The sequence below is a fragment of the Triticum urartu genome, chromosome 7A (assembly GCF_056163025.1).
Source record: "Triticum urartu cultivar PI428250 chromosome 7A, HENAU_Tu73, whole genome shotgun sequence".
In the NCBI taxonomy this organism is placed as follows: Eukaryota; Viridiplantae; Streptophyta; class Magnoliopsida; order Poales; family Poaceae; genus Triticum; species Triticum urartu.
Window position 1 is genome coordinate 40,804,297 of NC_141879.1, and position 14,905 is coordinate 40,819,201.

General features: G+C 46.6%; 2 protein-coding genes across 2 annotated transcripts; one reads left to right on the forward strand and one right to left on the reverse strand.

Annotated features, from left to right (window-relative positions):
• Positions 1–733: 733 nt before the first annotated feature.
• Positions 734–6,857, forward strand: LOC125520605 (putative E3 ubiquitin-protein ligase XBOS36). Its single transcript, XM_048685564.2, has 5 exons — positions 734–1,124; positions 3,481–3,540; positions 5,327–5,398; positions 5,508–6,141; positions 6,239–6,857. The coding sequence occupies exons 1-5, from the start codon at positions 945–947 to the stop codon at positions 6,616–6,618; spliced, it is 1,326 nt and encodes a 441-aa protein (XP_048541521.2). The 5' UTR covers positions 734–944; the 3' UTR covers positions 6,619–6,857.
• Positions 6,858–12,338: 5,481 nt separating this feature from the next.
• LOC125520875 (uncharacterized) lies at positions 12,339–13,840 on the reverse strand. The gene has a single exon (XM_048685913.2). It carries the CDS (start codon positions 13,466–13,468, stop codon positions 12,812–12,814), a length of 657 nt encoding a protein of 218 aa, XP_048541870.1. The 5' UTR covers positions 13,469–13,840; the 3' UTR covers positions 12,339–12,811.
• Positions 13,841–14,905: the final 1,065 nt, after the last annotated feature.

Here is a 14,905-nt window from a genome sequence, read left to right on the forward strand (position 1 = left end):
AGCGGCGGTAATACGAGATGACAAAGGTAACTTCCTAGCAGGGCAATGCAAATTTATTCCATATGCGGCTGATGTTATGACCACAGAAGCATTGGCAATGAAGGATGGACTGAACCTAGCAAGCAACTTGGGATTCCATCGTGTTGAAGCGGAGTCAGACTCACTGAATGTGATTAATTATTGTACTGGACAATCTACCTGGTGGGATTCGGCGGCGGCAATCTTTGATGATTGTGTTGATATTAGCTCTTTGATTGGGAAGGTCAAATTTAAGCATTGTTTTCGTGATGCTAATCAAACGGCGCATGTGCTAGCTCAATTTAGCTTCTGTAATAAAATCTCTGATAGTTGGATTAACGAGCCACCAGAATGTTTGGTGAATAAGCTCGTAGACGATGTATCTGCTGTTTAGTTGCAATAAAGCTAGCCATGATGGTCTTCAAAAAAAAAACATTTGTAGGGGGTTATTTCTGAAGCTACCCCTAGGCCTAGGTGGTGGGCATGCAGGTGAATCCATGCAACTACAGGGGTTAATGCACAAAAGGGGCCATGCACAACTAATCAATACACTAGTGCCCAGCTGTCTGGCCTCATATGCTGACACCAAGATATCATAACAGTGAGAGAGGAAGAAGGGAAAAAGAATTCTCTCATGGGTCAGGATCACACTAAGCCAGAACTAGAAGAGTGCACATATAAAACTTTCTAGGCTAGCCGGAAGAGAAATGCACGAGAGATAGACACAAATCTCAGATATATAAGTGGTGGCCTAGTGTTAGGCTCACACGCACCTAGCTCACCAGATTCAATCTCCTTTGCCAACAACGACCGGAGAAGTCCCGTGAGCTTAGCTCTCCAGCTAGCGACGGGGCGCCGGCCGGCGGGTGCGCGGGCTCTCGGTAGTAGACGGTGGGCGGCGGCGCGTCAGCTTGATCAGTACAGACATGGGGAACGCGCTGGGGTGCGCCGGGCTGGGCGAGCGGCTGGCGGCGGCGGCGCGGGACGGCGACGCGGCGGAGGTGCGGCGGCTGCTGGCGGCGGACCCGGGGCTCGCGCGGTGCACAGCCACCTTCGGCAACCTCAGCTCGCCGCTCCACCTCGCCGCCACCAAGGGCCACCACGAGGTACGTACGTACGTGCACGTGCCCTCGCGCGCGCGCGCGCCGGCTTGCCGGCCGGCGAGATGGCCCGACGACCCGCTCGCTCGACTGCTCGTACGCGTGTCCTCCGGCATCTCGACGCCGGCCACCGCCGCGCGCGCGCCTGCCTGCCTGCATGCGGATTTGTTTCCGTTTTGCATGGACTAGTTCAGCGGGTGCAATTTGAATTCAAAACCATGCAACGCGCGGGCCTAGTTCAGCATGCCATTTATTTTATTTCTTTATTACAAGTTCAATATTCAATATGGCTGGTGCTTTACGGATTATTTTTTTTGCAATGGCAGGATAAGTTGCATTTTGAAAACCGACACTAGATGCCAACCCTACAAAATTCAAACTGCGAGTCTAAGAGTGTCCGTTTAAATTTGAGGCTCATTGACTAATAACTATTCTCTCCGTCCGAAAAAGCTTGTTCCATAAATGGATGTATATAGCACCAAGTTAGTGCTACATACATCCATTTGTGAAACAAGCTTGGGACAAAAAAATTTGGACGGAGGGAGTACACAAGCTCACATCATGGTGCTCAAAATATATATATTCGTGAAAAGCCAAAATAAATTCAACGAAACAAAACGTAGAAAAAACAAGTGGCCCGGATTAATCAGCTAGTACGTAGATCCCACATATTGATCCTCCTAGTAATGTCTCGAAAGGTACCACCGTATCCAATTTGTTCCCCAAATTAATTATCATTACGGACACCTATCTAGCATAACCACCGTAGCTTTAACTTAACCACGGACAAAACCGTGAATAAATAAAATAAAATAAAATCGCGAGTCGATCGACAAGAAAACCTACCGACTCCACCATATGAGATTTGATTTGGGGTGCATGCGTGCGTCCTCCGGCTGTGGTTTTCCAAGCAAGCACGACTCATTTTTCCTTGGTAGAAAATGACCCCTTCGTCGTCGTGTGGCCAAAAATTCACGGCAAGGAGGTCGAGTCACCATTGTAGTAGGGACGATGCATTCTTTTGCACGCAAGTGGCACCAGTAGCTAGTTAATTAGTTGGGATATTTTCGGGCCGGGTTACTGTCAAGCTGATGTGTAATAGGGTAGATGGATCAAAAGGTTATTTGACTTGATGGTTTTCCTCTCACCCAAGTTGATGGTATATAATGGGAGCCAGGTAGCCAGGTAGGTGCGTTCAGTGTATTAGACAGTGACACGCGGATTTTGATGTAAAATTGTAGGGAAATCCAACAAGTTGTCTATTTTTTTGGCAAGTTGAATTTTTAGCCTTCTCGTCTCTCATCTGTATCCAATGACTGTCGTGCTTTCTCCTTCCTCCAGCCAACTACTTTGCATTCCTCGTGATCCGCTTGATCTGGCGCCGCCCTAACAGCTTGATGCCGCCACCCATGGCCAATGACGCTCCCGTGCGTTGGTGCGTGCCTTGCCGGCCTGTCGCCCCTACCCGCCCGGCCATCTCTCTAGAGCCGACAACCCACCCGGCATCCGAACCGTCAAAACTCCGACTCCCCTCCGCTGACAACGCCGCTACCGTGTTGTCCCCTGCTCGGCCCCACCTCCCTTCCTTCTCCCAGGAAATTGACTTGCACCAATTCGATTTCCAGGCAACTTAGCAAATGCGAAAATCTGAATATGATGTGATAATTCTTTTCAGGAATGAGTAAGGCGAAATGTGCGTACATGTTTGTGCCTCGAGTACCCTAAAGAACCTGTAGAATGTACGGCCAAATTTTCTTTAGGGCTTTGATGTAAAAACTAACTACCCCGTGCAACTGAAGCGCACACATGTAGTACAGTACTTTCACTTATTTTCGCAGCACAAGTTGCTGTGTATACGTTGTTGTCGACGCATGTGCTAAGTAAATTGTGATTAATAGTACAGCTAGCCAAGCAAATTAGTCCCGTGTTTTTAAAAGCCATCGCGTCAGGACGCCATCACGAAAGTCACGGAGAAATTAATCACACGCAGCGTCGTCCTGTCCGCTCGATCGTCCGGCTGGGGCTGGCTAGCTTTGACGATTTTGTCGAAAAACATATGGTCAGACAGTGATTACATATGCAGTTGGAGTACATGAGTTGATGAGCAGTAGCTAGCGAGCCAGCCAGCTGGTTAGCTGTTTCCGTCCGCAGTCGTACAGTCGTTAACGATCAAGTCACGTGTTCGCCGACCTAGACACACAACGCTATTAGTACGACATACGTAAACATTCTGTCTAATTTGATTTATTTATTTTACTGCAAAATAAAAACGAAAATCGATTCCCCTCGTGCCGTCGCGGCGATTAAGAAAAAGCTTTTGCGTGTTCTTGAAAAAGTTCTGAAGGTGTTTGCGTGCGTGCAGATCGCGGCGCTGCTGCTGGAGAAGGGGGCCGACGCGAACGCGAGGAACGTGTACGGACAGGTATGCAATATCAATGTATGTATATATTTATGTATCAATGTATGTGTGTATGTCAGTGCCAGAGTGTGAGGTGAACAGTGCTGGCCGGCTTGTGTTATTGCTCATCTCAAGTTCCCAACCAACTCAATGTGTCAGTCTCTGAGGCTGATCTCTCCGACTCCGATCGATCGGTCGTCAATGCAACGCTGCTGCCTCCTGTCGCGCGCGTGTTGCTGTTGGTACCACTTTTCTTATATATATAGAAACAATGTGTGTTATTATTGGTTGGTTGGTTGCAAGTGCAACAACCACAATCGAGGAACTTATTGGTCCCTCAAATTCAAATAGTAGAATCATCTTTTTTGTGTGTGGAGAAAACTAGTGGAATCATCATACTATAGAACACGTGTTTTGTGTCGTGGTACCCAGTTTCCCACGCAAACAGATACAGCCTGGCCGGCGCCATAGAATTGACACAAGTCAACAAAATAATTAAGGGGGTGGGGTGGGGAGGGGGGTGGATAACAATGCCTTTCTTGTTTTTTAAAAAACTTGACTACTTTGAAGATTTGGACTACAGATGGTAATTTCATGAAACTAAAAGTTCAAAGCCAAAATCTATGGTTTTTTTCTGGTCCTGGATATTTACAAGAATAACTGCAAAAAAAAAACAGTTCTTGATACATTTTCTTACATGCCAGATTTGGAAAGCTTGGATCTGTTTAAAAAAAATTGTTGTAAATATGGGATTTTTTTATGGGAATAACAATTGAGAATAATTTCTTGTGTCGCTGAATTCCATGGTTTTACATGATATTTCGGCCGGTGTGATTTTGTAAAAGAACATAGAGTTCTTTTTTGAGAGAGAGAGAGAGAGAGAGAAATATAGAGTTCAACTAATCTTAAATGAATATTTTTATTTACATATTTTATTACTTTCATTTCACATAATGTTTTGCTTATTTCCAAAAGTTTGTATTACTCGGGGTTGCCACATGGGCGAGAAACATTGTAACACCATCCTATAGGGTTTACATTGAAGAAATGGACCAAGGCCGAGTGTTAAAAATTGTGTTGTATTGAAACTGAGGGACCAAACTTAGATTTTTGACAGTTCAAGGATCCATTATATATTTTTTCTTATAAATTTATGTTTTCTTTAAAGGTTTAATTATGGATTTTCTACTTAGTCGTCGACATACGTAAGCAGTAACAGTAAGAGAGATAAATAGAAGGATCCATCCGACATCCGATTTTTAGCCATAACAAATGTGACGTTTTTCAGGGCAATTTATATTGGCGAGATGATGGGAAATTAAGTTTGCAAGCACGTCAATTTTCTGACAAAAATATGAACCGAGATGGATTTGCCGTGCTAGCAACTAAACTTGCCATCCTTGGAGAACATAATTCTCCTAAAAATCATTCGATTTGCCATGATTAAAAATCTGACGTCACATTTGTAGTGGACTCCAAAGTGTTTCCTACATTAAAAAAATGTGGTCCGGAAATTATTATGTACAAGCATCATGGGAGAGATAATTTCTTGGCAGTAAAAAGTTCATGTTGAAAACTGCATACTTTGTTTGTCTGTTTTTTGTGTGTGTACCTGTGCTGTAATCCCATCAGACAAATTTGTACTCCCTCCGTTCCAGAATAGATGACTCAACTTTGTATTAAAGTTAGTACAAAGTTGAGTCATCTATTTTGAAACAGAGGGAGTACTAGGTTTTCGTTTTGCTCGGTAAAAATGGAACCTGACCGCGTTTCTGTCTCACATGCGAATTGGTGGACGATTGAACTGCAGACGCCGTTGATGCAAGCGTGCCGCTCAGGGCACTGGGAGGTGGTTCAGACGCTTCTCGCCTTCAGATGCAATGTACGCCACTACTGTAATTGGCGCCAAGATTCAGCTCGCTTGCTGCTACTCTGTTCCCACAGACCAATCTAATCTGGTCGCGATCTTTGCTTTCGGCTGAACCGATCAGGTGTGGAAGGCGGACGGGCTGACCGGGCGCACGGCGCTGCACGCGGCGGCGGCGGGCGGGCACGTGCGGTGCGCGCGGCTGCTGCTGGCGGACGCGGCCGGCGCGGGCGAGGGCGCCGGGGCCCGGTACGCGAACCGGGCGGCGGGCGGCGGCGTCACGGCGCTGCACCTGGCGGCGCTGCACGGGCACGTGGACTGCGTGCACCTGCTGGTCGACGAGGGGGCGTCCCAGGACGCGCAGACGCTGCCCTGCGCCGCGGCGCCCATGGCGGCCATCGGCGCCGGGAGCACGCCGCTGCACTACGCGGCGTCCGGCGGCGAGGTCCGGTGCTGCCAGGTGCTCGTCTCCCGCGGCGCCGACCGGATGGCCGCCAACTGCAATGGGTGGCTCGCCGTGGACGTGGCCCGGATGTGGAAGTGCAACTGGCTGGAGCACGTGCTGGCGCCCAAGTCGCAGCTCCCCGTCCCCAAGTTCCCGCCCTCCGCCTACCTCTCCCTCCCGCTCCCCTCCCTCCTCGCCGTCGCCAGGGACTACGCCGCCGCCGGCTTCCCCGCCTCGCCGGACTCCGGTGCCGGCAACGACGACGACGCCTGCTCCGTCTGCCTCGAGAGACCCTGCAACGTCGCCGCCGAAGGTACCCTACTCTGCTTGTCCGTTCGCCCAATCACCTGCAAAAAATTTGTCAACCTTTCGATGATCTGTTGATCGTTTCTGGTACGATCGGCGTGCAGTGTGCGGGCACGAGCTGTGCCTCAAGTGCGCGATGGACCTGTGCACGGTGATGAAGGCGTACGAGGTGCCGGGGCTGGCCGGCACCGTGCCGTGCCCGCTCTGCCGGAGCGGCATCGCCTCCTTCAGGAAGGCCGTCGCCGCGGCCACCGCGCCGCCCGAGGACGACCACCAGAGCATGGGCGGCAGCGGCAGCCTGCCCTGCGCGTGCGCGCGCTGCCAGGACCGCCACGGCAGCCCGGAGGATGAGGAGGACGAGAAAAGCACATGCCGGTCTTCCGGGCACCGGAGCTACGGCGGAAGCGGCTTGGACGGCCCGGAGGCCGCCATAGCTCCCCTCTACTGCGCCCCGTTCACCGGCCCCTCCGCCATCTTGTCCTGAGAACCAGCGGCTCTGCCCGGATTAGTTTCGCAGGAATTTCATCGTGCACATACAAAAGTTTCACAGGAGTAGTATACACAGACGAAACTGGCATACCATTTGATTTGTTGTGTTTGTGGTGTGATGAAATGATGTAGATACGGTAGTGGGGTGTGGATGTGGTGGACATTCATAGAAATTCTTTCTTGTAAATTATACCACTAGTCACATTGATCTTATGAAGTTGCGATTCTTTCCAATCGAGGTGAGGACTACAAAATGCATGTAGGGTGACCGACAAAACTGTGTTTGTTTACGCAATGAATGCCATTTAGTAGTAGAAGAAAACAAGTACTCCCTCCAAAAGTTTAATCTTTTTATTTGTTTACGGATTTACGAAATGTTAACCTTTTAAATTTGAAAAATTGCTAATCAAGCATTTCAAAAGTTTAGAAGTGTCTTTAGGGAAATGTTGACCAACTATTCAAAAAATGTTAATCTTGCATTTGAAAATTGTTTAAAATGTGTATTATATAAAACGTTGACCATGTATTAAAAAATGTTAAATTTGTATTTGAAAAATGCTAAACGTGTATAAGAAAATTGTTGTTGACATATACAAGAAATGTAAAATGAAACCAAAAGAAACAAAGAAGAGAAAAAAATGAAAACCAAAAAATAAAATGAAAATAAACCACATAAAATGAAAATGAAAAAAAACTGAAGAAACAAATGCAGAAATAATGAAGACACGAAGAAAATCAATGAAAACCCAGAAAGAAAGAAAGAAATAACGAGGAAAGAAAAGCAAGAAAACAATGAAAACTGAGAAAGGAAACAAATAAAAAAAGAAAAACAAGAAACTGGTGAAAACGGGAAAAAAAGGAAGAAAATCGATGACAACCAAGAAAGAATAAATAAAACAAAAGAAAGAAAAACAAAAAACCAATGGAAATCGAGAAAAGAAACAAATAAAAATAAACAATAAACAATAAACAGCGGTGAAAGCGGGAAAGAAAGGAAGAAAACCGATGAAAAAGCAAAGAAAACAAAAAAAACAGAAAAAAAAAAACAGCGAAGAGACGAAGAAAAAAGAAAAGGAAAAAACACGATGCGAGCAAACCAGCGAACTCACTCGATCAACGAACCCTGCGAAGGAGAAAAATCATACGAAAATGGGCCAGCCCAGTTGCTACAAGGCGAGAAAATATTCAACGAGATGGAAGAATGCGCTAGCTTAATGCGAGATATAGACCACGCGAGGTTCCAAGCCTATCATTAGATGTATTCGGCCCATTAACCAGTAAGACTTATTTATGACGTGTGACAACCTTTTTTCTATGGACCGCGATGCAGGAATAATGTCTCTCTTACACCATGATTGCGACACATTTGGTCGGAAAATAAATCTTGGTAAGTCCTCAGTTTTTTCAGTAAGGGGTGATCAAACGAGTTAAGAGGAAAGGTGAAACAAACTCGGAACGTATAACTTGAAACTTTATCTGAAAAGCAGTTGGGCATGCCCACGGATGTTAGTCGAGTTAAAATGAGGTGTTTAAATACCCAAAGGGCGGAGTTTGGAAGAGGGTATAGGGTTAGATTGACCAAATTCTATCATTTGGAGGTAAAGAGATTGAGGTTAAGTCGGTAGCCCAAGCCCTCTTCACATATGGTATGGGATGCTTCAAGTTTCCGCGAGGATTGTGTGAACATATCGATTCTTTACTTCGCAAGTTTGGGTGGGGAGCGAAGTTGGGTAAGAGGAAGGCAACTTAGGTTTCGTGAATGACATGTCACAACCAAAGTATCTGGGAGGAATGGACTTCTTAAAGATGGAACTGTTTAATTTAGTATTATTAACTAAACAGGGATCGAGGTTAATGCAAGAAAAAATTCCCTGAGTGCACATATCTTAAAGACTTTATATTATCCAGATGGGGAGTTGTTCTCGGCATCTCTGGGACTCTCCCATCACAAGAAATTGGTTGTTTGAGCCAGAGGATTTTCTGCCAGAACAACAATATGTAAAAGTTATGGTAACAATGTTGGCATTGGGAATGCAAAGAGAGACGCACGAAGACAAATATGAAGGTCCTTTTGTGACGTGCAAGTTCATTGAAAATTATCTGAGAGAACTGCAGGAGATAGACACACCACTAGTGCGGCAACCAAAAGGATCATTTGCACCATAAAGATGGGTTCCGCCACCTGAAGGATTGGCTAAAGGAAATGTCAACGGGTCGATCTCTATGACAAACAAAAGGGGAGTTGCAGCTGCTATATTCAGGTCTAGAACTGGTGCGTTCATGGGGGCTTCAGTTCTGGTGTGTATTGGTGTTATAGACCCTCAAGCATGGAAGCGATGGCTTGTCGTCAGGCATTATGCCTAGCCAGAGATATCAACCTGTGAAAGGGAGTAATCGCAATATACTGTGTAGAAGTGCAATGACCTATTCACGAAGGAAAGCAAAGGATTACAGTCCATGATTATCAAAGATATTTCTTGTATGAAACTTTTATTACAAGACTTCGTTTTTACATATGAAAGAAGGGCAGATAACGTGGATGTTCACAACATTGTGCATTATTATGTAAAAACCTCTATTACGTATGAATAAATGAGCTCGGGAGCTTTGCCTCAATTTTTCTAAGGTAGCTCCTATTCCCTGACCCATGCGGGGAAAATCAAGCTACACACAACCCTGCTCCCCCCCCCCCCCCCCACACACAATTTTGGCACGGCCACATCGCAGCGGGGTGCCCCTGTTTCTTTTTTAGATTTCCAAAAATTCCCAGGATTTCAAAAAAGTTTTGAATTTGAAAATATGCTCATAAATTTTAAAAAATAATTTCAAAAAATGTACATGAATTAGACAAAATGTTCACCAAAAAATCGCGGATTTTAAATAAACGATCACAATTTTTTTTAAATGTTCATGAATTTAATTTTGTTTCTCATATTTCGAAAAATGTCCATGATTTCAAAAAATCTTTACAAATTTGAAAGAAATATTCCCAAATTTCAAATGTTCTAACATTCAGAAAATGTCATGAATTGGACACAAATCACGAGTAGAAAAAATGTTCATGGATTTGGAAAACAAATTTGAAAAAATGTTCTGGTATTTCAAAACTGTTGATAAAATTTAAAATAATATAAGATTTTTAAAAAAAGTTCAAAAATTGGAAAATTCTCGATTGAATGAAAATTTTGCGAACTGCAAAAATATTCGTGATTTGAACATTTTTTAATTTCAGAAACAATTGACCAATTTTAAAATTGTTCCTGGATTTCAAAAAATGTTCTTGAATTTTAAATCAAAGAATGGGAAAAGAAAACAGAAAATAAAATAGAAGAAATGGAAATTTTAAAATTTAAAAGGAAAATAAAAAAAGAACACCAAAAGAAAAGAAAAAATGTCATGGAAGGTTCTGGAATATTCACAAAACCGGAAAGGGAGTCTCCTTGACAAGTCTATTTGGCCGACTCATATATGCATGCGCGACACCGCTTGAATGCGCGTTTGCTCGACAAACGTCCACCGGTGTGGTGAAAGGGTTTCCACCCATCTAGCCCTAAGCGTATCGCTAAAAAAATCTAACACTAAGCTTAAATTTACCTACACCTCTTTCGCAACCATAGTAGGCGACGCAAGCAGTCCTGCACCCATTCTTTTCTTCAAAATTCAAGTTGAATATTTTGGTCCAAAATACCAACCGCGGGATTTTTTTTGAATTTTTTTTCCCGAAAATCATGTCGAATTTGGTGATCATTTTAGCTGAGTCTTACCTGAAATAGACACAAGGTTTGATAGATACTTGATGCTTTAGTGTTATGGGACGGGGGGAGAAGTTTTGAAGAGAGAGAAACGAGATGATGTGGTGGATATGTGAAAATATATGTGACATGTCACTGCTGATTATCACAAAAGCAGAGTCAAATAAGCTAAAACCCGTTTAAACATAATGAGGGTTGTAAAGTGAAAGATTCTACATTTTACGTACTTGAAGGCCACGACTGCTACCTTCACATAAGTTAGGCATTGCGCCACGAAGATTGCAGCTTTACCATTCCTTCCAAAAGCTCTGACCATTGGACCGACGCTTCATGGCATATCTTACTTAGAGCAGCATGGTATCCCACGGTTTCATGAGTGTGGCGGTCGACGAGTGGCACGTGTGAGCCCCCGTTCCCCCGGTCTAGAGGTATATGTGGTCACATGCCGATCGCAGTATTCGGAGCACGTAAGCAAAGCTTACAAGAGGTTCCATGGCACATCCCCTGATGCCCAACATGTTTGTATTTGGACGAGCACACCCCATTACTAGTCCATGTCCAATGGATACTTTTAGGCTGGTCATAGTGGGAGTGACTTAGCTAGTAACATGACGTATTTCAAAATATTTTTGCTTTGTGACATGTAGTTAATGAAGAGAGAGGTGTTTGGAATAACATAATTCCCAAAGACAAAATGAGACTACAAGCTAATAAATACAACCACATGTGACACTATATCTATGCTACTCCCCACTATGAAGGTAGTAACATAGACTAGTGTCATATGCATGACACTAGTGTAAATTACTTCCCACTGTGACTAGTCTTAGGGGTATCGTGCGCTTATCGAAGGAAGCAAGGTCTAACAAAATGTGCAGGTTGAGGGATGTGCATAACCTTAGATCCTGGCATTAATCCAGTAGCCAGCTCCTTGGTGGCGTATAAAAAAAATACTAGTCTACGAGGTGTCAACAGTGGTGGACCTAGGCAGTGGCGAACAAACCTGGGCATGGGCAGCTAGGCCCGACGATCCAGCCCAAGAAACCCAAGTCAGGCCAAGCCGAGCTTTGTCTTTGGGGCGGGCTCGGGCCTAAAAATGCAGCCTGTTGCGTATATCGGGTCGGACTTGGGCCTAGGAAATCAGGCAGTTTACACAGAAGCCCGACCCGGCCTGGCCCGAAATTGCTCCGTTTTGTCCCTTTGGGCCGGGCTTGGGCTTATGTATGCGTTTTTTTGGCCGGGTTGGGCTGGGCTCGAGCCTAAACTTTGTAAGTTGGGCTTTGACAGGCCCGGCCTGGAGAATGCCTAGGTCTAGTGGCGGAGCTAGCTTGGGATGACTAGGGCCAATAGAAAAAAAATAAACTCTTACAAAGATAAAAATCTGTATTTTTCTCAATCTATGCAACTATAGAAAAAATTTCTTCAAACAATTAATATCCCAAGGTTGGGGGGCATTAGCCCCCCTGGCCTCAACATAGCTCTGACATTGTACCTAGGAATCTGTCAATGCCAGGGAAGAGCAACAGCGACACATAACCCGGAAGCAGGAGATATTGGAACATCAATTTGAAAGGAGCGATTGAAGCAAGAGCCCAATTTGACCACGGTATTAAGAAATAAATTCTAAATGGACTGTTAACATTTCGACAAAGTGTAAAGATACTAATACCATAAGTCTCACGGGCGTGGGGCACAACCAGGTAAAAGCGTGTAAGGTTTATAGCCGGGAAGACAGATCAAATGCCCAAAAAAGAGGGACGGTAGATCCACCGCCGGTGGTTGTGACCTCATATCTATGGACTAAAGGAGATCAACTAAAATCTACAAAAATAAAATCAGTTTTGCTAAGTCTCAGTCGATGCTATATCCCCTAGATCTTGCATGGAGAATCGTACCAATATTCTTTTCAGATTTTTCTTTTTCTTTCTTATATACTATATCACTTGACTGAGACCTAGCCACATCCAAATAAAATTGCATTCAAAGTTGTCTAGTTTGCACTGAAAACTTCACTTTATCCTTTGTACATGTTTACTGAATTTACACTTTGGATGACAGAGATATGCATGCCCTCACACATGACCTCCATCACTAGAAGGAACCTTCCCTAGACGATGACGTATATATACACCGGCACGTTCGATCGGCCGTATTCCACACGTCGGGGTCAAGCACCGCCGCCGACGGCCGGCCAGCCGGCAGCGCGTACGTCCAATCGGATCCCGTCACGCACGTCCGTACGCAGCTGCGAGGAATCAGCCCGGCAGCTAGCTTCGAGTTTTTGACTAATCCCCCGTCGCTTTCGTCTCCCGGTCCGGCGGCTACGTACGTACGTACGTGCTCCGGGCAGCGATTAGTCAAACCCAAGAACCGGTCGCCGCGGGCGCGCGCGCAAGTTCCACCGTTCTTCCACGGCTAGTCTCGGGTCATCGTCGATCAGCGCGACGCCTGGCTCCACGCCCAGGGGGACGGCGTGCCGACGACGGCCGCGGCGGCGGCGGAGGGGCCGGAGACCGGGATGCCCATGGCGACGCGGCACCAGCCGGGCTGCGCGGGCGGGGCCGGGTCCGGGCGGGCGACGTGGACGTGGACGTCGCCGAGGACGCGCACGGCGAGGTGGACGACGCCGTGTCCCGGCCCGCCGCGGCGCGGGCAGCGGAGCGAGTAGCTGAGCCTGCGGAGCGCGCGCGGCGGGCGGAGGCCGTCCAGCACGTCGGCGGCGGGCACGCGGCACCAGCCCAGCGGCGTGTCGCCGACGAGCCGCGCGCAGCCGGACTCCGAGAGCACCGCCACGCGCACGTCGTCGCGGCCCTCCAGGAACCCCGCGCCCACGGGCACCACCAGGCGCGCGTCCTCGCCGACGTCCTCCCACGAGTGCTCGCCCGCGCCGGACGACGCGGGGGCCACGCCCGTGCTGCAGCCGGCGGACGAGGACGAGGAGGAGGAGGAGACGGCGACGTAGGGCCGCAGCCGGCGCGGGAGCGGCGAGTAGGTGGGCGGCAGGCGCAGCGACTCGGCCGACAGCACGGTGACCTCCAGCGCCACGCCGCCTCCCCACTCGCCGTCCTTGGGCACGAGCCTCGACGACGGCATCGCGCGCGCGCTCTCTCTACCTAGCTAGCTCACGGCAGACAGATATAGTTGATCTCCCTCGATCGATAGGCGGCGGCGTACGGCACGGTGGCGAACGGCGGGTGGGAGTGGGAATGGGGCTGGCGTGGTCGCCCGCCGGTGGTTTATACCCATGGGCGGGGTTGAAGGGTTCCTCGATTTGGACGAGGAAGCCAGGAGGAGGCAACTTCTGCATGGAGCGCGCGAAAGCGCAGAGAAGGTTGGCGCGAACGGAGGAAGGAAAGACGAAGCCTTTTGCTTTCAGACAGACGTAGCACCCGCACCGGTCACTCACTCACACAGACAGACACAGAAGCTTTCTGGGCGCCTTCGCGCTGCCCACTTTTTTTTGCGTATTGTGCAATACCGCACAATCCATCGCTATCTTAACCATTTGGTGTGCTCTTGTTAGGGCACTTCGCGCTGCCCACTTGGAAGAAGAGAAGATGGTCGAGTCCAGATCAGTTTTTGTCATTTTTTTGTTACAAAGTCTCAAATATTTAACGGATTGGCTAAATCACATCTAGATGAAATTTAGCTATATCACATCTAAGTCCACAGCCATTAGATCAATTTGCTGAGATTTGTGGGCCACTGTTCCTTAGTCTGAGGGCAGCGCTAGTGCGTTTTTGCCTCTTTTTTTTTTATCATTTGCACACTGTCTTCAGATCTTTTTCAAGTGTACGCTGTCAAATTTGTTTGTTTGGAACTTGTTTCTTGACATTGTTTGTTTGTTCACCGGCAAAGAAAAACATCGTTTGTTTTTTTGAGGGTTTTTTTCTCAGATAAATTTTCAATCTATTCGTCAATAATGACAGTATAAAAACACTATAGATAATAAAATTTACAACCAGATTCATGTATCACCTAGCGATGACTATAACCACTGGAGCGAGCCGAAGTCATGCCGTCGTCATGGCCCCTCCCCCACCAAAGCCGGACAAACCTTGTTGTTTTGAGCTTGTTTACCAAATACACTATGTGGTTTTGAAACTTGTTTCTGAATACACCAAAAACAACACATTGTACGTTTAGGGCGAGATATTGCAATGTTTTATCTAAATCGTTGTCATTTTGGATCTTGTTGTTGTAATGTTTGCATAAACTCGTAATTTCGCATCGATGTATTCTCGTGATGCCTTGTCTTTTTTTTGCCCACTTGTTGGCTGTTCGCGTCGCACGTATGTGTTTTTTTGTCAAATTTTGTTATTACGCTCTTATGGCTCATTTTATCTGGTTTGCGTTGTTGAAGTGGAAGAGACATGCTACGTCGCTTGTCACTATCTATTTCTTTTTTCTTTTAATTTGATGTCAAAGTGATAGGCTCTAACTTGCCCTTGACGCATAACTGGGCCCAACCTATTTTTGTCTCGGCTGCAAGTCTACCATCGACTCGCTGCTAAGGGGAGTGGGCGTGTT